The sequence below is a fragment of the Orycteropus afer genome, unplaced genomic scaffold (assembly GCF_000298275.1).
Source record: "Orycteropus afer afer isolate SDZICR_OR568_19922 unplaced genomic scaffold, OryAfe1.0 scaffold00082, whole genome shotgun sequence".
Classification (NCBI taxonomy): Eukaryota; Metazoa; Chordata; class Mammalia; order Tubulidentata; family Orycteropodidae; genus Orycteropus; species Orycteropus afer.
In genome coordinates, this window is record NW_006921669.1 from 8,645,722 (window position 1) to 8,668,746 (window position 23,025).

Genomic DNA, 23,025 nt, shown 5'->3' on the forward strand with positions numbered 1-23,025 from the left:
GAAATGCGACCTCCTCCGGGAGAGGCTTACTTTCTGACAGTTGAGGCGCTGGGCATCTGGGACGCATGGGTACCCCTCTGACATGCCCTCAGAAGGCAGGCCGCTTACCTCCTGGATGACCTGACAGGAGAAGAGAGGTGTCAGGGAAGGCTGCAGCCCCACGAGTCCCTTCTGGCCTGCACAAAGAGCCCGACTCAAGGTCAAAGGGAGTGGGTGGAGATGAAAGAGACGATGCTTGATTTCCAGGGAACAGAGGACCACCCCTCTTCCCCCCGCAGCCCCAGCGCTCACTGCAGTGGGGTGGACTAGGGGCAGGGCCGTTGTAGCAAGCTCAAAGCTGGCCAGAGAAACCAGTCCTCAGCTCTAGAACTGTCTCCCTGCCCGTGTTAGCCATCATCCTGGGCAGGGTGACTGTTCCCTTGTAGCCTGGATAAGCAACCACATTTACTGACGGTTCCCTGGCTTGGAGGCGTTCATCCACGCTGCTTGAGAAGCTGGCCTGTGAACTGAGGCTCCCACAACCAGCTCACCAGACGGGCCAGCTACAGTCCACCCCGCCCCTCTGTGGGGAGGAGCTTTTTAACCTGCACCCAAGAAGGGGGGATCTGGGGGGCAGCTGCAGGAGGTCAGAGGGGGCTCTGACCCCACAGAGCAGCAACCTTAGGGATCCCCAGAGGATGTCAGCCTAGGGCAGTCCCAGCACACCATTCCTCCACATCAGTGATGTTCCTTCCTCAGTGCCCACCCAGCACAGGGGATGGAAATGGGTTTAAATGAGAAGAACCACAGAACAAAAGCAAGAAAGATTCTGGGTGAGGTCATCTCAGGGCAGTGTTATGTATCAGAGCTGGGACCCGGGTCCTCACCTAATACACGGCACACTGCACTGGGAAGAGCAAAGGCTCAGGACAGCGTGTCACCTGATGACCTTGGACTCAAGCTTCAGCTGCCGCCTCTGTGAAATATGACAGTGCCTAGGGCACGGGGGACTGTGCTGTGGGGAGCAGAGCATGTCAAGTGCTCAGCATAGGGGAGCGTCTTTAGCAGCCAGGGCCTGGAGTCATGATGTCCCTGCTCAGTGTCTAGGCTCGAGGGCTGGGGTTTCCATCCACCCGAACCTTCCTCTTCTGGGACTCTCCTTTCAGTCACAGCGTCTCCCAGCTCTGTCCCTGAGCCTGTGGTCCAGACGTGGTTAGGCTCTGTAAGAGCCAGGAAGGGAGGCCCGTTTCAGAAAACTAGTGAGGCTAGGCTAACAGGCCACCTAATAGGCCACCAGCCCCGTCAGCTCCAAGAGCATGCAGCTTCTCTAGGGGCACTCACAGCCAAGCTCACCCCCGCAGTTCACCAGAGCAGGGAGGCACAGGGTCTCTCTATGCAGCCAGGAAAGAAAGGTTGCTTGTTTTTGAAACCACCAGCAAGACCTGTGGGGCAGGGGTCTCAGGGAGAGGGCATGGGAGTTTGGGGAGGGAAGCTGGGGTGAGGGGTAGATATGGGTGTGAGGAAAGAGGGAGGCAGGGGAGAGAGAACGCGAGAGCGAGCAAAAGAGAGTGCACGCGGTGAGGAAGGGCCGTCATGGAGACTGGGCCAGCTGGGACAGGGGACAGGGGACCTGGACAAAAGAAGGGAGTTAGAAGCCAACCCACAGACCATAGTCACAGGAGACATCAAGCTCAGTTGGCATAACATACTACATAAAACATTGTTCCACCTCCTACTGTGGTGTGTAGTGACTGAGATCTTAAAAAGCTTGCAAGCAGCCAACTAGATGCAATGATGGGTCTCTCCTCGTCCAGAGCAGAGAAGAATGAAGAAAACCAAAGATTCATGGAAACAATTAGTCCTAGTGACTGGTACACCATGACATCCTCAGCCTATATGACTATGAGACAAAAAGAATTAGATGGTGCCTGGCTATCACTGTCAACCACTCAGAGGGGGGATCTCTGTAGGAGATCTTGGATAGAGAGGGGGAACAACATGGAACAAAACTTAAAATCATTTGAGGGGTATTAAAAAAAAAAAAAAAAAAAGGAGGGGGGAACAGATTTGCTGGTCTGATAGAACCAGTGAGACTATGGCCCCTGGTTGCCCCTTCAGGTCTGGAACTGAAACCACTCCTGTGGCTTCCAGCCAAACAAAAGACAGACATATGAGCTGAACATTTACACGAGGTAGATACACTCCTGGGAGAGAACAATCATGGGAGCATAGAAGGGCTGTGTATGCACAGGGAGACAGCTCCGGAGCAGGAGTTACAGCCAAGAAAACCCTAAGAGGCTGTTCTAGTCCATCACGTGGGCTCGCCGAGACACAGAATCAGCTCCCTGACACCCAGCAGCAGCAACAGGCCTTGCAGAGCCAACATTCTCTCAGGAACCTCCCCCGAGATCTGAGGACCACAGATATGCATCATGGTGCACTCTTTCTGCATCCACGCTGTTTGAAGCCACCTGAGAAATTTGCAATATGGACTGAGGGGCCTTCCACTCCTCCCAGGAGCTTGGCTCTGAGACAGACTGGGCCAGGTATTCGCAATACATTTAGTGGATTCACAGAAGCAGCCCCCAGCCCCCAAATCTGGGGGACTTAGCTCCTGGGGAGGGCCAGGACCTCAGCAGGTACAATTTTCAGCCTTGCTTTTAAGAAGGCAGTGCTAGTGTGCTGCGGTTTGCAGAGCTGACGGGCTCATCAAGGTGGTTAGGTTTAGTTGAAGCAACAGACACGGGGGTAGACAGGGGTTAGGCTCTCACACTGGAAATGCATCAGTGTGTCAGTGATGGGGCAGGGAGCAGCGGGAAGGTGGGAAGAGCCCCTGCTGGCCCTTGATGGCCTTACCAGGACCCTGCTGGGTATGGAGGCCTCTCTGGAACCTTCTAGGTGCAAACCTCATACCCTACTGAATCATCAAGTTACCTCTAATAAGTACTAGGCGAGCTCCCTCCCCAGACACTTCATTGTCGTCACTCTGTGCATTTGTGGTTGAAAGCAGAGGACATGTGGTCAAGACAGTGCTGGGTTTGGAACTTAACCTCACTTGCCAGGTCACCTTGGGCAAGTCACCCCCTCCCTCCAAGCCTTAATCTTCACTCCCGTAAGCCAGGGACATTGTCCCCTAGTATGGTCGGGAGGACTGAATTTGCTATAAAAGTCCATGGCCTGTGGTAAGTACCCAATAAGCAGCACCAAATTTCATCTAAGGAGAATGATGCTGCATTAGACAAGGCAGGCCAATAGATTTTACCAAGAGCCCAAGTTCAGGTGTCTGAGGAGGAGTCAGACCCAGCAGCAGAGTACCGTTACTGATTTCCATTAAACAGACTGTTACCACTAAGAACCCGAAAGTACCAGGGACTGCCAGAAATCTCTCCTGGAGGAAGTGCAGCCAGAATGCTCCCTGAAAGCGAGAATGGCTAGACTTCATCTTACCTACTTTGGTCATGTTGTCAGAAGGAACCACTCCCTGGAGAAAGATACGCTGGGTAAAGTGGAGGGTCAACAGAAGCGGGAAAGGCCCTCAATGAGATGGATTTACACAGCGGCTGCAACGATGGGCTCAGGTGTAGCAAGGATTGTGAGGTTGGCACAGGACTGAGCAGTGTTCTGTTGTGTTGTACGTAGTCACTGAGTTGGAGCTGACTCGATGGCACCTAACAACTACCATGACCACTAAGAACATAGGCATCTCCTGGAACTTGAAGGCTCATAGACCCTTAACCCTCAGCAACACCATCCCTCTCTCTGATAGATTTATGATAGCTGGGGAGAGGTGCGAATGGTTAACGTCCTTGACTGCTAACCCAAAGGTTGGTGGCTCAGATTGACTCAGAGGTGCCCAAGAAGGGCCTGGCAACATACTTCCAAAACATCATCCATTGCAAACCCTGTGGAGACACCTCGACTCTATACACGTGGGGTCGCCGTGAGGTGGAAGCAATCAAACAGCAACTGGATTTGTAAGAGCTGGGGAGCCGAACTCAAGAGCCCCAGAGGGGAGCCGGCCCCACTGGCCCACTCCCCGACCCAACGTGCCCCTCACCCGGAGCCACTGCTCAGCCTGGTCCTTGCTCTGCAGCCCCAGCACGATCACGTCGGCATTCAGCGGCGTGATCTTCAGCTTGTGCTCCTTCTTCCGCACCTGCTTCTCCTTGTGGACGACACTGCTGCCCAGCAAGTTCACGTCCAGCTGTGGGCTGTGGTCCTTGGAGGATTTGTAGCACTGGAAGAAAAGAGGAGGGACACCAGGTTGCCAGGTCCTGCAGAGGAGAGGCCCGCGGGTACTGCAGAACCCACCAAGAGAGTCCAGCTTTACCCAGCGAAGCCAGAAGGCTGGACACCTGACGGCAGGCCCAGAGCCCTAACCTTGAACGTCGGCCCCTCCTGTTTTCAACATCAGAAGGACCAGGCAGATGCAGGCTCTCCTTCAAGCCTCCTTCTCAGACCTTAACCCTCAGCCAGGGATGCTGACCCAGCAGCAGAGGACCGTTACTGACTTCCATAAAACAGACTGGTACCACTAAGGACCTGAAAGTACCTGGGCTGCCAGAAAAACTAACAAATCTCTCCTGGAGGAAGTGGAGTCACAATGCTTCCTTGGCACCATGAATGGCCAGACTTTGTCTCACCTGCTTTGGTCATGTTGTCAGAAGGAACCATTCCCTGGAGAAGGATGTCATGCTGGGTAAAGTGGAGGGTCAACAAAAGAGGGGAAGGCCCTCAACAAGATGGCCCTTGTTCAAACTGCTTAGCCCATGCTCCAGGCCTGGCCAGGTAGGTAGCCCTCCCGTACCAGGGGTGGAACTAACATTTCCCCCCACCTTTCGGCATTCACTTCCTGCCAAGCTTCCCTGGTAAAGGTCCATGAAGAATGAAAACCGAGTCTACTATCTGCTTAGTAAGAAGATGGTGCGTTAGGAGACAAAGGACGGATGCTCCTCCCAACGGAAGAAAGTACACTATACGTTAGACTCTCGTTTGTAGAACAGAGATCCTGACAGCGTTTGCCCTGAGCAGGCAACACTGTGACCAGTAAAGAAAAGGTGTCTGTAAAACTTGCATGGAATTTCCAGTAAGGGCGTACAAAGAAATTTTCATTCAAAGTAACAGGGAACAGAAAATGCCTGAGATTCTCGCATGGTGCAGATGGAAAACAGTAACGAGGCTGGGGAAGCATCTGGCTCTGGACTCAGGGGGCACTGAACTTCTGAGTGATGGAAAAATCTGGAAACAGGTACTGGTGATGCCTGGACAACATGGACGCAATTAACGTCACTAAATTGTACATGGAAAAAAGTTGAAATGGCCAATGTTTGGTAACATATTTACCGTAATAATTTTTTTCACGTGATTGGGATGGAAGGGGGATCACAGCCCCGAGAGTCTGATAAAAATCACTAGTTTTCTAATTAAGACAAAACACATTTACCTACACCCACGAAATTCTGCATACAATTTCAGGTTAAGGAAAGTTAACACATGCTAACAGTGCTGTTGTTGTTAGGTGTCACTGAGTCATCGAGGTGCCAGTTCCGACTCATGGGACCCTACGTACAACGGAATGACTCCTGTGCCATCCTCACAATCACTGCTATGCTTGAACCCACTGTTGTGGCCACTGGGTCAGTCCCAATATAAAAGGCTCTAAATTGCTGTCGTCTGGGACCCTCCCTTCCCATGTCCTCCCTGCCCCGGCCCCTCCAAGAATTGAAGACAACACGGCATGGAGGCCGACTGACCAGGAGTCTGGTGTCCTTGATGACGCAGAGCTGCTTGGCCCACTGTCCCAGCCACTTCTTACGCCACAGGAAGGCACAGATGCGGGCTTCACGCATCAGCTCGATGCTGGCCTCGGGCGAGGGCCACTGGTAGGGGGCTGACTTGCCCTTGCTGTTTTCCTCTTCATCATAGGACTCATAGGAGCTGCTCACGGCCTCTCCGTCCTCTGTAAGGTCAATACCAGCTTGGTCACGGCCCTGCCAGCCAGGGATGTTCCTCATTTGGGGAGGGCAGCAGCCAGCAGGCCTCAGGCCAAACCTATCCAACTCTCTACCCTTGAATCAGCCCCACAGCCACAAACCAGAGAGCCCGGATGGCCCTCCTGCTGCCCCCAGCACCCTCAGAGAAGCCTCTCAGATGCTGCCCAGAGCACATAACAGATGAACTCAAAACCAGGAATCTTCTCCTTCCTCAAGTCCCATCATCATAGCCTCTACAGAAATCCCCGACAGGACACTGCCACACAGACCAGCTGTCTGCTCTTGAGAAAAGCCAGTTCTCCCACTACGGATCTCCAGTTCCTCAACCGAGGAATGAAGCAGGCTGGGTAGATAATCCTTCTAGATTGTTCCCAGCAGTTCTGTCACTCTGAAGGACCAGGACAACGTGTGTGTGACCTGAGCCCTGACTTGCGTATGTGGTATTCCTCCAACAGCCACCAAGGCCTGGTTCTGTCAGATGGAAGGGAGACACGGCCAAGACCCCTCAGAAATCAAGCTAAATAAACTACAGCAGAAAATAGCATTCTCAGGAAGGAGTCCACCTTCCAGCCCCCAATATTCCCCTCAGAGTTATATCCCTTTCTCAAAATCCATTCTTTTATCTTGCGTAGACTCTGTCCTTTGTCCCTCCCCGCTTACCACCTCAGCACAAACTTGGTTCCTTTTGCCCTGTTTCTCCTCATACCCCTTCCTCCACCTGTGGCTGTGAGCTAACCTCACTGTTGTCTTTGAAAGCACTCCTTAACTCTGTGCTCCTGGCCTCACTGCTCTTTATTCAAGGCCAAAAAAGTTACCTGAGGGGAACTATCCAACTTCCCTGAAAAAGGACTTGGAGAAGAGGCCCCTCTGGGATCCCTATGGACCAGGGATCCAGTCTACAGCCACCTTGAACCAACTCCAGCCTCTGGATTCCCCACAGATGGAGAGCTCACTCCTCTTCCAGGCTAGGCACTTTCTTTCATTACTAGGCAGACCTAGCAGAAAATGGGTCCAGAGTCTACACAGGGGTCCTTGTTCTCCCCCCTCAAATGCAAAACAAACTGCAACCATTGCCACGGAGTCGGATCCAACCCACAGCAACCCCTCCTTGGGTTTCTGAGGCAGCATCACTACGGAAGTAGATTGCCCAACCTTCCTTCCAGGGAGTGGCTGGTGGGTTTGAACTGCCAGTCTTCTGGTTAGCAGTCAAGTGCCTTAGGCACTATGCTACCAGAGCTCCCAAATTCCCCTTTCATAACCCCCCTCAGAAGAGAGAGAGCCCCACAGACCCTTCCTCTTCCCTTCCCACCTATCTGCATAGCTCGGTCCCTGCATACTAACAGAATATATATATATTCTGTGTAACTTAGAATATAGGAAAACCAAAGGAGACCTCTACAGTATTTACTTTCGCAACAGTGCCAATAAAGATGTCCTTTAAAAATCTCTCTGAAAATAACACTAAATATTTTAACATCAGGTTTCTTAAAAAGCATTGTGGGGCGACTCCCATTCATGGCCACTGAATTTTAAACCTATGAACTAAGGGACTGTGGACTCTCCTATCGCTGAGGACAGCATAAATTAATACAAGCCTCTCAGAGAATCGTCTGGCAGTCTGCTGTCTCAAGAGTCATAAAAACATCCATGCCCTTTGACCCAGTAATCCCAGTCCTGTGAGTTTATCCTAGGAAACTAGTTTTAAAAAAAAAAACAAAAAACAAAAAAACAGACGGGGGATAGTTACATGCATTCAGACAGACAGGTGGTATTTAACAGTCAGCAGAAGGGATCCAGGTAAGTCAAGTAAGGGTTGGTCCAGCTGGGAGCATACCATGCCACTGAAACCAAACCAGCTACAGCCCTGAAGGCCAATTCGCAGCCATCAACGCCCGAGGGTGGGATGCTTGGCAGAAAAACACAATGGAAGCCCTGTCTGCCGACAGACCTGCACTGGAGAAATCTAGTGGACTGACAGGGTGAGCAGGATCAGGGGGGTGGTTAGAATTTCCTGTCACTTTGTATTATCGGTACAATAAAGGAAAGAAGAGTGAGGCCCAATGCCACTGGGTGGCCTGCTCAGGAAAACTGAACGGAGGCAGGGGCCAGAGGCTTAGTGGAAGAAGTGGGGTAAATCCCTTCTCTTCCTGTGCGTCTTTTTCCCACGTGTCTCATGGAGAATTCTACTATGTGCCTGCCCTGCTCGTGAAGCCCCAGGAAGCTAACTAAGAAGAAACAGTAAAGCATGGCACCTGGAGTAGCCTGGAGGAAATTTAGGGCAAGCGGATTGATGGTTTTATAGTGTATTAAGTTTTATTTAGCCCTAAGGGTAATCATAAAGCCAGCTGCTGTCATGGTGACCCAGACTCATGTCGACTTCAAATGTTCAGGGTAGAACTGTGCCCCACGGGGTTCTCAAGGCTGTGACCTTTTGGAAGCACACCCCCCGACCTGTCTTCTGACGCACCTGTGTAGAATCGAACCCCCAGCCTTTCGGTTAGTTGCCAAGCATTTAACTGTGCACCACCCAGAGACTTCTTTGCCCCTAAAATGCAGGATGTTCCTAAAACACATAGTTGGCTCCCAAGGTCACAGGGGTAACTAACAGAAGTGGAAGGCAGGGTCTTGATCCCAGGTGGACTGGACCCCAGTGTCCCACGGGAAGTCCTCGAGAACAGGGGGCAAAGCAGCCATGCAGCACTGCGTCTTTCAGCCTTGAGTGCAGATGCTGTGGGCAGGGGTCCGTCACCCTCTGGAAGGGGGACACCCAGGAATGGACATGCAGGACCCAGACACGAGGACAGAGCTTGCACCCCACCAGGCAGCACAGGAGGAAGGCCGGCATGCAGCTGTGCACACAAGCAGTACCCAGGGCGATGGTGGCATAAAGGACTCCTTCGGGCACCTGCACCCATCTGGGGACTCCGGTGGGGAGAATTCTGCCGGAATGACCTGTATGACATCCGGAGGCACAGACAGAGGTGAGATGGAGAGAGGCAAGATGAAGAGACAATAGAAACAAGTGCAGACAGAGAGAGAGAGACACAGAGGCAGTAACGTGGCTCCTGCCTGTCTGCCAGGAACGAGTACCTCCCCATCAAAGCTGCAGGCCTGTTGGGAGAGGCCTCAGCCCAGCCCGTTATGCCCAGAGATGACCACGTGACTATGTGTAACCAGCAGAACATGGGCACAAGTGATGTGTGCCCGGTGCTTGTAAGAAACGGAGAGAGGTTGGCCATTCACGCTTTGCAGAGGATTCTGTGGCCTGAGAGCATGGCTGAGCCAATCTCCGTGAGGAGCCTGGCCACCTAAACTAACTGCTGGTGTCAGTTGCCCTCGAGTCAGCCCCCGACTCCCAGCAACCCCACGCACAATCGAACAGAACACAGTGGACTTGTGATCCACAGGGTTTTTACTGGCTAGGGCCAACGGATGTTCCTCTGGGGCAACCTGCATGTCACATCGCTCCATCAGGTGTGGGCACAACAGGCAGGAACTTGAGAACAGGCCAGCTTAGAGCCTAGATGAAGCCTTCCTCTTTTACCGAGTATGACTGCATCTCCACAAGTCTTCCTCAGTCCTCATCCTCCAGGGGGCAGCAAGGCACCTGGTGTTTCCCTACCACCTGGCTCCTTACCCCACAGTGGGCTCTCCTCCATCACTGAGCTCTCCCGACCTACTCCCGGTGGCGAGTTCCAGCTGTCCTGGCGATGACCCTAGTCCTGACTGCCAAAACCCAACCAAACCAGTTGCTATCAAGTCAACGCAGCCCCACGGTGACCAGTAGGCGTGTCCTCCCCGGGGTTTTCAGGGGCTGATTTTTCAGAAGCAGATCTCTAGGCCTTTCTACCAAGGCCCCATTAGGTGGATTCGAACCTCCAACCCTTTGGTTGGCAGCTGAGCACATTAACTTCATACCACCCAGGGACTCCATCGTCAATACAACTGACAAGAATTCACAGCTGAGGGACAAATGCCGAGAAGCCCGTATCTTTCGGCAACTTGTTTGTCTCTCTCCCTGAAACCCAGGATCAAGTGACTGCCCCACAGCCAGGCCCCTGGGAATGTCTGAGAGGCAGGCCCCAACTGGCCAAGCACACACCTGGAGAGACAGACAAGGCTAAAGGTGCAAGGGCTGCTCACCGGGGTGAGTCACCGACTCTACTTCCTGAAGAAGTGCCTGACATCAGCACCACGCCCTTGGCATTGCTCTGAAATCACAGCCAGACTGGTGACTGGGAACAGCTCACATGCTCAGTGCGTTAAAGGTAAGTGATGTCTGCCCACAAAGCCAGCCTCTTACTATAACCTCCGTCAAAACAGGCCCTGGCCTTCCACACAGTTCCTGGGACCAGGGGCAATAGGTAAACTGTGAAAAACAGAACACGTCAGTGTGGCCTCAAGTCAGCCAAGTTCATTCCCACACCAGGGAGAAGCATCCCTGATGTCTGCAAATTGCTTTATGCTTCCAAAGCCCTTTCATTAATGATGGAAGGAAAGAGAAGAAAGTGAGAAGGGACCAATAAGAGGATTGGAGTCCTGCTGCCCTGAAGACTGGTACCACACCACCTCTCCCAGGACCTTCTAGACCTTTCTGTATAATAGCACCCTTGCACCAATAGCACCTCTGATTGGATTTCCTCAGTCTGAGAGCCACTGACCAAGAGAAGGAAATTCCAGCTTGGGTCCTCCACCCAGCGCCCAGGGCCACCTCTAAGATGCTTAAGTTAGGCTAGTGACTAAGTGACTGATCCTCTAGGGCTTGCAGCCTCATTCCAGAAGAAGCAAAGTCCTCCCTGCGGCCTGCAGGCCTCCGGTCAGTCTCACCACCTCCCCTGCTCCAGCCATGCTGGTCCCCTTGCTCTTCCTCACACACAGTGGGAGCTCTGAGCCTGTATGTGTATATTGTCCTCTCTGTCTGGACTCCTGCAGGGGTCTGCACGCCCCACCCCCAACTGCACTTAGGACCGTTCACAGCCATGCTTGTCAGAGACCTTTACTGTCTCAGACCCCCCCCCCCCACTTCTGCTGCCTCAGCCTAGCCCTTGCTCCCCACTGGCCCTAACACTTAACCACCCGACACATATCATTTACATGTTGTCTGGCTTTGCCCATTAGAACCAATGTACTGTGACAGCAGAGCTCTCATGCTAGGTGCACTATTGTACCCTTTGCTCCTAGGGGATGCTTGGCACGAAACACAATAGTGTCACTGGAATGGATGTATGAAAGAACCCAGAAGCTGTGCTTGGACTAGCCTGACCACCACACCTCCTCTGTGTACCTTCCAACACACACTCCATCATGTTTCTGTGCTAAATCCAGCAACACCCAGGTAGAAACACAGAAAAGCAGTTCATCGCCTGCCCCCCAGCCCCTAACCCTTCTGCCCACACAGGGTGGGTCTGCCATGGCTCTTGGCTCCCCATTCACACCAAAGGCCAGGTCTCAATGCCACTGAGAGTGGCCCATGCTACCCTCTGCCTTTGGGCACGGGATGAGCACATTGGTCCATGGAATCAAGTTGCACCAGCATCTGCACAGGAAGCTGTGAGCCCCCGCTCTAAGCCCAGGCTACTGGCTGTACCATTTAGAGACGTGTCATAAGGCTCTGCCTCTTCATAGTATCCCTCTGGAGAGTCAATCTTTGGAATAGGGAGTTGCTTCCGCTCTGGAATCTATGGCAAGAACAAACAAAACAAACATTTTCAGATACGACATGTGGGGAACAACGTGGAATCAACCCTTTAGATGGGAGGAGGGGGTGGGGGTGGAAGTGCAGAAGAAACAATGCTTGACTGGACTTCAAACAAGTGGGGTGGCAGAAGGGTGGGCCCCTCCACTCCCCTCCATCACCTAGGACAGTTTCTGGTCTACAGCTAAGAGGCTGTGGGCATACTGCTTGACTATGCCAAGCCTCAGGATTTTCCTCTATACAGAGGGATAAAAAAAGACCCCTAATACCCCCCCCAGTCAAAAAAAAAAAAAAAAAAACAACACCCAGTTGCTATCAAGTCAGCTCCAGCTGATGGCACAACTGTGCTGCTCAACAGTGTTTTCAAGTCTGTGACCTCTCAAAAGTAGATCACCAGGCCTTTCTTCTCAGGCCCCTCAGATGAGTTCAAATTACCCATCTTTGGGTTAGCAGAGCAGTGCTTACCCATCTGTACCCTCCCCCCGACATGCACGACAGTTATGTCCGTAATGCACAGCCCACATGAAGGTCAGATAGCATCAGGCTGTGAAGGAAGCTACCGTGGCACTTAAGTACCATGTTTTTTTCCTAAAAAGACAAGTCCTAATCAACGGAACATTGAGGAAGGTGGCCAGGTTTCCAAATCGCAACATTTACCATCGTACACTTCAGTCACTCATTCAGCAAGTACTAGATGGCTCCTGTGTACTGCATGCGAGGGACACATCCCAACATTCAGAAGTCAGGAGTAAGGAAAACTTAACTCACTGGTAAACGTTTAGCAACCAAAAATCAAGAACATCGTGAGCAGCACAGTAATACAGACAAGGTTGAAGCTGTGTGGGAACCAGAGGAGGGCATGAGGAACACTTAGGACCAAGGCAGGAAACACAGAACAGACGGTTCCAAGCTTACGGAAATGGGGTAAGTAAGCCCAATTTGAGTAGGAAAAAAAAAACCATACGCGTCCAAGGCAAAACTGGTCTCTATTTGCCTGGAGCAATAGAGGAAGGAGAGTCAATAATAGGATGAGAACATGGAATGTGTGTCCAGTGACCTCCATGAACAACTGCCTCCTTTGCCATGAGACCAGAACTGGATGGTGCCCAGCTACCATTACTGAATATTTTGATCAAAGAGTCTATAGAAGAATCCTGATCAAAAGGGGGAAAATTCAGAAAAGAATTTCAGATTCTTAAGGGCTCCAGATTTCCTAGAGCTATGAAAGCTTGATGAACTCCCGAAACTATTGCCCTGAAATCATCTTTAAGCCTTAAACCAGCGATACTCATTGAAGTCTTCTTAAAACACTCAGGTTAGCTTTACTAGTTTAAAAACAACACAAAACAAACAAACAAACAAAACCACCCTGCTTCATTGAGCATTACGCTGTTTTAAGAACTATCCAGATGGAATCAAATTGACAACAGCAACTCAAATGGTTACCCACGAAACTCAGGGGGCACTGAGTCCACGTTAACAGGGGAGAAAAAAACTCAGAAAAGGAGGATGAGAATGGTTACACAGCTGGAAGAATACAATCAATGCCAGTCAATGGTACACGCAGAAACTACCAGCGTACAACAAAATTAATTTTTTGAAAAAAAGGTCTAAGGAAAAAAAAAAACATGCAACTTCACAGAAGCACAGGGCATGAATTTGTTCTATCTCTCCATTATTCCGCCTGCAAAGTGGGCACTAGACTATGAAGCCAATCTCATCAGCAAGAGAGTGAGCTGCCATCAGAGCCATGGCTCTGACTCATGGTGACCCACGTACAGCAGAATGAGATGTTGCGTGGTCCTACATCACCCTCATAATCTCCGGCATCTCCAAGTTCATCACTGTGGCATCCCTGTGCCCACGCACCTCAATGAGGGTCTCACTCACCTTCACTGACTCTACCTCATCAAACACAACATCCTACTCCAGCGATCAACCCTTCCTGGTGATGTGTTCAAAAAATGAGCTGGACAGAGTTCTGTTGTGATCCATAAGGTTTCCATTGGCTAATTTTTGGCTGTAGATCACCAAGCCTTTCTTCCTAGTCTTAGTTTGGAAGCTCCTCTCAAACCTGTCCATCATGGGTGATCCTGCTGGTATTTGAAATACTGGTGGCATAGCTTCCAACATCACAGCCACTACAAACTGCCAGATGAGTGGTGGTTCTAAGCATTGGCAGATGACAAAGAATATCACTGTTGTTGCATTGACATTATCATGTGCAGGTCATGGATGTGTCAACATACATGCACATGAGTCTCCGGTGTCTTTCTGAATCACAAAGCCTCTGAGGAGAGCCCAGGGAACATTCATAAAGAGTGGAGAGCAGAAATAACACTTGAAGCACACTCCTACTCTGGGATTTAAGATGCCTTTGTATTGGGCATTCCACAGGAGGGACAGGCCTGGGGCTCCAGGAAGCTCCAAGCAAAAGCAGCAGGAGGTTCTTCATGGTAGGAGGTGGTAGCCAACAGAAGCAGCCAACAGGGCCCTGAGCTCAAGATTCCTGGTCCTTCAGGAGTCTCTGCTTTATTGACATGGGATAGGGATCCAGAAGCCCTGGCGTTGAAGTATGGGCTTATTTTGGGATCTACTACTGATAGAGGAGCCCAGGTGGTATAATGGTTAAGTGCTTGGTTGCTAATGGAAAGGATGGTGGTTTGGACCCACCCAGTAGCTCCACAGGAGAGACTCTGCCATCTGCTTCCAGAATTACAGCCTAGCAAACCCTACCGAGCAGTTCCACTCTGATAAAAGGAGTTGCTATGAGTCAAAACAGACTCACTGCCACCTAACAATGAAAGACTAAGAGCTTTCCCCTCATCCTGGGAGACCAGCCAGCCTGGGCTCAGCCCCTGTAGGAACGAATTCAGCACAGACTGCAGTGGTGTCCATTCCCAGCTTCTCCCAGGGAAGAGCTGCCAAAACGAGGGCCATAGTTGTGTCAGAGCAGAGCTGTGCCCCACGGTGATCCCAACAGCTGAGTTTTGAGAAGGTCAGGCCTTTTTTCCAAGGCATACCTGGCAGACTCAAACCTCCAAACTTTCAGTTAGTAGCCTGAGCTCACAATCAGCTTGCATCACCCAGGGGCTCCAGGATCCCCACAACTGGAACAGGGTAGAGGGGACAAACTCCTCCTGAGTTATCAACACCAAAGGGTCTGTCATGGGATGGAACATCAGTGCTTTGTGAAGGTTCCCCAAGCCACTGAAATCTCATACATGGTGAAAGTTCTGGAAATAAATAGTGGTGGTGGTTGCACATTATGAATATAATGCCAGAGAACTATATACTGAAAATTATTTTTTTTCTCAATGTAAATGTCCAACAACCAAAAACTATGTGTGTGGTTATACAAATATGTATACAGGCATATATGTGTATGGATAGGGATATGAATATGCTCACACTTTATATATATCACTGAGGACTAAGATGGGCCTGAGCCAAGCCATGGTATTTTCAGTCACCTCATATGCATGTGAAAGCTGAACAATTAATAAGACAGACCAAAGAAGAATTGATGCATTAGAATTGTGGTGCTGGTGAAGAATATTAAACATAATATGGACTTCCAGAGAACAAACAAATCTGTCTTGGAAGAAATACAGCTGGAATTCTCCTTAGAAGTGAGAACGGCCAGCCTTTGCCTCATGTACTTTGATCAAGTGGTCAGAAGGGACCAGTCCCTGGAGAAGGATATCATGCTCGATAAAGAAGAGAGTCAACAAAAAAGAGGAAGACCCTTAACAAGATGGAGTAACACAGTAGCTACAACAGTGGGCTCAAGTATAGCAACGATTGTGAGGATGATGCAGGATAGTATTTTGTTCTGTTGTACACAGGGTGGCTGAGTCAGAACCAACTTGATGGCACCTAACAACGTATGCATAGATAGATGCAGCTATAGGCATGTGTACATACACGTGTGAGTGTATAACAAACCACATAGGAAACAGTTACAGGTACCTCTTAGACATAACCAGATACCTCATAAGATTGGTTTTCTGGGTTTGAAGGCTTAGGATTATAGCCTTTTGGGACAACTCAAGTTAATTAGCATATTATAGTTCACAAAGTAAATGCTCTAAACTCCAATGCAATGAGTAGTGTTGAGGATCCTAAACGCTTTCAAGCACCTATGTAGAACACAACTATTGGTGTCTATTCATCCAGAACAGAAGAGAAAGAGGAAAACCCAAGAGAAAAAAAAGCAGTCTGCAGGAGAAGCACTCTCCATGACTCATCTACCCCAAGACCGGAAGAACTAGATGGTGCCTAGCTCCAACTACTGACCCGTTCTGATCAGGGCCACAATAGACAGCTCCTGGTAGAACCGGAGAAAAATGTGGACCAGAAATCCGATTCTTAAAAAGTACAGACTTACTGGACCAAATGAAACCTGAAGACTCCCCAAGACTATTACCCTGTGATTTTCCTTAAATCTTAACCAAAATTATTCCCTGAGGAATAACACATCAGTTCATAACAAAGACTATCACGTGCAAGTCCTGAACTCTTTAAACAACCATCTACAAAAGACTGAATGGTCCAAGACCATCTTTCAAACAAAGATGAGAAGGTGAAGGGGCAGGGAACCTAGAGCACTGGAAATGGTGCAAACAGAATAGAATGAATGACTACACCTTGTGAAAAAAGTAACCACTGTCACTGAGCCATCTGTGTGGAAATTGTTAAATAGGAACCTAATTTGCTGTGTAAATATTCACCTTAAACACACTAAAATACTATTTAAAAAAAATGTAAATTTTGCATCCCTACCAAGAGACAGGACACTACTGAGGAATTCAACCTCAGATGCCAGGGGTGGGTTTGAATCCAGCTGTGTGGACCCCAGGAAAGTTCGTTAACCTCTCTGTGCTTCAGTTTTCTCAGCTGTAAAAGGGGGGGCTAGAAATACCTATCACATGGGGTAGTTGTAAGGATTAATTTGTGCTCAGCACTATCTGATGTACATTTAAAGGTTTTACTAACCTAAAAAAGTGTAAAAATATCCATCCAAAGGGGAGAAGTTACATGGATGTGTTTGATGGAGGAAGAAGAGATGCAGTTTGGAGAGTATGGAGAAGACTTTTGGACCTGGTTCGTACCATGCTCTCCTACTGACAGAGTCCCTGCCTGTAGGGGCTGCTGGGGCAAATGATATGAGCCTGTGGTACATTAAGTGGTGAAAAGATTTTCATAACAGCTCAGAAGGGAGTCACATAATTACAGACACATGGCCTGTTACCAGAGTTCAAAGGAGAAAGAGATCCTAGTCCCCCAGGATTAATGTTAAAGGACCATTAATTTAATCATCAATAATATCATCATCATCATCATCATCATGACTGTAAATGTTAAATGAAGACACAAGAGAGACTTCAAAACATGAAATAATTTCCTGATGGTTCTCAGGAAAAGACAAGGGAAGAAAGCTACATGGTCTTGATACCTGGAGATGATCCAGGAGAAAATGGAGAAATTTCTTCTGTAAAGGTCCAGGTAATAAATATTTTAGGATTTTGCAGGCCATGGGGTCTCTGTCACAGCTTTTCAACTCTGTTGTAGCACAAAAGCAGGCACAGAGAATATCTAAGTAAGTGTGGCTGTGTTCCAATAAAACTTTATTTACAAAAACAGACAGGGGGCCAGATATAGTTTGCCAACCTCTGATATAGACACAAGAGCTGAAAATGAAGGTTGGCCCAGATTACCTGAGGCATTCACTGCCCCACAGTGCACTGTTGGATACATCCCAGGTAGGGGCTAGTGGACAAGACCAGCCCCAGCTTCCCCAACTGACCACGGCAACATCCTTTTGTGGAGTCAGCTGCTTCTCTCATAGAGCAGCTCACTTAAGACCAGCGCCTACACGTGTACAGGCCTCAAAGGCGAGCCAGGACAGGGATGGCTGTGGTAGCCAGGAGGATCAACAGTGGCCAGCAGACATCTGGTTCTCCTGCAGTGACCACAGCACCCGGTGGTGCAGACAGCAGCCTGGAAACACTACAGCTGCCTGAGTCACTGCCCACACCCATGAGGTTGCTCCGACCCCGGGCTGCTCCTTCCCCTTGCTGGACGGGCCTGCTCCCCACCGACCCTATGAGGGTGGGGTGGGGACCCAAGACACAGAAGTGAGAACTCAGGACCCAGGCAGGCCAGCATCCTGAGCAAGAACAGATGTGCACTGGGCAGGCAACAGGGTGGGGCAGACATCCAGGTGGGGGAGCCACCACGGAGCCCTGAAGCTCTGGGTCAGGGAGGGAAGGGACCGAAGAAGAGAGGCCGCAGGGTCACCCCAGGCCCAGGCTTGGCTGGGCCTAGCTGCCACGCTCCTGCTTTTCTTCCTCACTCAGGCCAAGCACACAGCTGTTCCCCTCACCATGACGCCACCTCTCCCGGGGCCTTGGAGTTAGGGTTCTGGCTGCTTCAGTCCAGCCTTGACCAGAGAAGAGTACTAACAAAGAGAAAACGTATGTGCATGTGGGCAGGGAGGGGGAGTCCCTGGCTCATACCAGCACCCCCTCACTCCACACCCAAGAGCCCCCACCCCACCCCCAGGGCAGGGGGTGGGCACCAAAGACAGAACTGGGAAGGACCTAGAAAGGGAGCCAGCACCACTTGTCCTCCTCAGAAATTCCACAAGGAGGGAACCAGCTCCCACTGTAAAGTCAGCTCCTTTGCTGGAAGCCTCCCCAGAGCCTGGAGTCCATCCACAGGAACAGTTACCACGTGTCAGAAAGGCCACCCCAGAGTCCATTACTCTTGGGTGGTGACAGTCTCACAACTCCAGCACCAGGTTTCTCTCTATGCTGACAATGACCTCTCCTGGCCCTGAGCAGCCCTCGGTCACAAACACGGGAAGTCTGCTCTAGAGGAAGGCTGTATTTGCCCTTCCTCTTCCTCCCTTTGCTCAGAGGCGTAATTCACACCCAGAGCCCTTGATGCTGAAGTGCAGAAGCCTGACAAAGGAGCTATCAAACCCAAGGCCAGAATCCAGGGCTGTGGGAACTCATGGGCATGGATGTGACATTCCCTGTTCTGTGACCTGAGCAGGTCTGTCACTACAGGCCCTCTCCCACATCCTGGGCCTCTCAAGTTGACCATCATGTTTGTAACCACACATTCCTTGAACCAAGCTGGCACCACTCAGAGCTCAGTGCCAGAAGACTAGCTGGTGAATGCCCGCCCCACGCACTGGCCCATCAGCAGCTGCCCCGGGGTATGCAAACGAAGGCACTTGCATCAGAATCAGACACCGGCCTCAGAAAGAGGGGTGACGGGGCTAGAGCTAAGGAACCTGGGAACGTGGGAACCACCGAGGGATTTCAGGCAGGGAGTGTAGTGCGATGTGACATAAACACACACACTTGATATAAATGGTTAATTTCTGGTGAAATACCACAGCATAACCTTCTCCCATTCAAGTTCCTAGGCATAACGATCTGTGACATTGATTGGGCACAGTCTTTACACTGTGTCAATATGCTCACCATTTCTGTTCTCGATGTCACCGTGGTCTTGGCTGAACCGTGGCCCCACAGGGCCCCACTCACGTGGTTCTGGGGGAAGCAGCCTGGTACAGCACCACTGCCCGTGGTGGCACTGGACAGAGGCATCTCCCTCCACCGCCCACACCCACTATCCCTGGTACGTTGAGTACTGGGGCCAAGTAAATGGCTCATCACTGTGGGCAGGGGTGTGCCTACTTTTGCTGCATCTTTCCCAGGGCCTTGCCCCACGCCCTGAATACAGTAGGTGCTCAGCAAATGGAGGCACTTGATGGAGCCAAGATCTGTGAGGACAAACGGCAGGAAGTTCTAGGGCCTGCACCAGGGAAAGCAGGGGCTCCTGGGCCAACACTTACAAGCTTGGGTGGTGGAAGGTCAGGCAGACTCTTCTGGGGGGCTGAGGAGTGCTGGCCGGGCTCCCCGTTGCTCAGTGGGCTCTTCTCCTCAGAGGCTGCGGGCAGGAAACAGAGAAGGGCTTCAGTGAGGGGTGCCCTGCCTCACAGTGGGGTCTCACTATCCAGGAATGGCTGGTCACTATGCAGTGACTTCCATTGGCAGGTGATAACTGACCAGACAGGCAGTCTCCAGAGATGATGGTGTTTTTCCTCCAAGAATAGGGTGCACTAGTGGCTTAGCCTCAAGAGGAACCTGTTTGGGGTTTCTGGTATGCCTCCTTGCCCCCATCATCCACCCCTCGTCAAAAACAGCCCAGCCGCAGAGCTTTGTCTCACAGAAGAGCTGCCCAATGACCACTATATTGAGCCTCGCTCAGCACCGACCCTGTGATTACGGCTCTTTCCAGCCCACAGTTTACCCAGAAGCAAACGTCACCGGAAGAGGGGCAGTCTCTCTTATGGATGAACCCCTGCTGAGCCTCAGCTTGCGGTGGGGAAACCATGCCAGGGAGGTGGGGGCACCCCGTGTGCTGGGAAGGAGAAAGCACATGAAGCGGGCAGCACTGGCCTTTGTCTTGAGTGGCTGAGGTCTCAAAGCTGAGCCTGTAACAGGCACAAAGCACCACCCATCTCCAGAGGACTGAGTGTCTGAGGTGTTGGGTTCCCATCTCTCGCTAAGCCTTGGCATTCGAGTTGAGCTGGGAAATAGAGGTTCTTACCCTCCCCCTCCCCTCCCTCCTCTGCAGCCCACAGCTCTGCAAACCTCTGGGCCTCCCTGGGATCTTCTGGACCCACAGCAGGAGGATGCATCAGAGAAAAGCAGTGAGCAGAGGATGAGGCACCATGGAAGACACACTGTGTTCTTCAAACCGAAGCTATGATGTTCTGCCCAAGAGACCACCTTTGAACAATCTTTGAATATTAAGGCAGTTACGTCTACCACTGTTTCTCTTCTCTGTGCTCTCTCTCTCTCTCTCATCTAAACTCCTACTAGTGGACGTATGCTAGCACTGTGGGATTAGCACCAGACACAGCTGCTCGGTTAGACCATCTGAATCACGACTTCCTGTTCCGGGGATGGTGCTGGGAAAAGCTGAGCAATTTTAGGCACAGATTCCTTATCCACGCAAGGGACGGGAGGTGGCCCTCCAAAATCTCCCAAAATACAGCATCCCAAAATACCATCCACCAAAATGTGGCTTCCAAAAACAACCCCATGTGGCCATGCCTGTCTGTGGTCCTGGCTGGAAGGGAGGAGGGAAGGGCGGAACCGAGCATGTCTGTTCCCCACCCATACCTTTGTCCTGGGACTCGGCATTCTGTTGCTTGTGGACCGTCACTTTGTTCATGTAAATGTATTCCTCATCAGAATCTGCAGGAGGAAGACCAAAGACGTGGGCTTTGTGTTAACTTCATGAAGGGAAAGGGTTTCCAGAGACACACAGTGTCCCCCCACTCAGCCAAACGTTGTCATCTGCTTAAATCCCAGTGGAGAACATAACCTTTTGAACTGATTGAGTTTATATTACAGATTTCAAAAAAAGAAACGACAAGTTGCTGACAGCTTATTTCCCAGTTCAGGGGAAAAGGGCGGGATACAGAAGGTTAGCTTTAGGAATGAAAATCTTAAGTGGCAAGTGAGCCACACCTCAGAATAAAAGTCTGCCTCATGGTCTACCAAGCAGAGATTTCTCCAGGTTTCCTAGAATTTCATTTAAATTGTAAATATGCCCTATCAGTCATTCTCTCTCTAGTCTGAATTATTTGAGTGACTTCATTAAATCTGAGTGGTGTCTAGTTAACAGTGATGTCACTGAGGACCTGGAAGTTTAGCTCCCAGTTATCTAGGGAGGGTACCATTGTGGGGGCCTGAGACAGCCAAAGCTTATGGGCACTAGATTTGAAGGAGTGAGTGTACTGAGAACTGGAACCAGAAGCCACCGTCCACCTGCTCTGCAAGTGTACCCACAGCAACACAGCCCTCCCCTCTCCTTCAGCATCACTGCGGTGCAGGTTAGATCCTCCTCCCAGTGCCGGTCGGGTGGAGAAAAGCTGACCTCCTGAAACCTGCTGGGATTTTAATGCCCCAGTGAACCTTTCCTCTGAACCCTGCAAAGGAAACTCATCCTAGTGTCTTTCCTTTCAGCAATTCTCCCATACTCCTTTCACAGCCCTTAATTTGCATTTCCTAGGAACTCGTGGCTGATACATTCCAGTGGTTGAAGACCTGGTTCCTGAGCCGAAGGACTGAATTCAAACCCCTGGTGAAAGAGGCATTTCAGCGTCGGTCTGTTCCATGGCCACACACCACCCAGACTCTAGCGAACAGGCCTCAAAAACAGAGGCTTGAGAACCAAGAACAAAACACGAAAAGCAGACCCACTGCCGTCAAGTCTGTAATGACTCATGGCGACCCCGCACGTCACAGGGTAGACCCGAGCTCCCCAGGGTTTCCTGGGCTGTAATCCTGACAGAAACCGATCACCAGGTTTTTCTATGGCACCACAGGTTGGGGTGGAATCACCAACCTTTCAACTGAAGGAGGATATGGCTGCATCAGTCTCAGGATTCAGCCCCGCGGGACTCGTCAGCAGCATCTCCCTCATACCACGGGCTACAACAGTTCCCAGGAGAGAACCATGGGGTTTAAGCATAGCCAGAGCCTTCACACTGTCACTGACTGGGACCCAGAGGAGGTGGGGTCAGTTCCTTCTCCAGACTGTGGCATGGGGAAAATGTTCTGGGAAGGAGTGGGGAGCAGACAGGGTCTTGGTCAAGCTCTGCCATTAATGGTCTAATTCTAGGCAAAACACCTAACCCTTGGGCCGCAGGTTTTTAGTCAAGACAACATGGAAACCATTCATGACGAAATCCTGCCTGTTTCTCCCAAACTCTCAAGCTTTCAAGAGTACAAAACTCAGATTAGGTAAAGTGGTAAAGTCAGGTAATTTCGTAACTAACAAAGATTTTAAAGCAACAGTCCAATGCTTGAGAGATAAAGGCTCCACAACAGCAGGATGGTGACACGCTGACATCTCTTACACTAAGTCACCTTGAAACAAGTGCCTTAAAGGAGAATGTATCAGCTGGCATAATCACTATGGGAGTTGTTTGGGAGTGTAACTCAAATATTCATACTCTTTGATCCAACATCAACTTACAAATAAACTCAGCATATTAAAAATAAAAAACTTGAGGGTATACATTGTGATAGTATACAAGATTTAAAAAAAAAAAAAAAGACAAGACAGAACACCACTTAAATGCCTACCCATGTTGTTGTTACACGCCATCAAGTTGGACCTGACTCACAGCGACCCCTCCTTGGGTTTCCGAGGCAGTATCATTACGGAAGTAGAATGCCCTGTCTTCCTTCTGAGGAGTGGCTGGTGGGTTTGAACTGCCAGCCTTCTGGTTAGCAGTCAAGTGCATTAGGCACTTTGACT

The 23,025-nt window shown here is 50.4% G+C and overlaps 1 protein-coding gene across 1 annotated transcript in view; it reads right to left on the minus strand.

The window, feature by feature from the left end:
* Positions 1-23,025, minus strand: part of AFAP1L2 (actin filament associated protein 1 like 2) — a 38,266-nt gene that overhangs the window by 10,903 nt on the left and 4,338 nt on the right. Inside the window, exons 2-8 of the mRNA XM_042781049.1 lie at positions 20,877-20,951; positions 19,541-19,635; positions 11,560-11,650; positions 8,841-8,924; positions 5,733-5,938; positions 4,037-4,216; positions 31-120 (exon numbers count right to left, since the gene is read on the minus strand). Coding sequence (XP_042636983.1) covers positions 31-120; positions 4,037-4,216; positions 5,733-5,938; positions 8,841-8,924; positions 11,560-11,650; positions 19,541-19,635; positions 20,877-20,928 — 798 coding nt within the window. The 5' untranslated portion in view covers positions 20,929-20,951. The remainder of the gene's footprint in view (positions 1-30; positions 121-4,036; positions 4,217-5,732; positions 5,939-8,840; positions 8,925-11,559; positions 11,651-19,540; positions 19,636-20,876; positions 20,952-23,025) is intronic.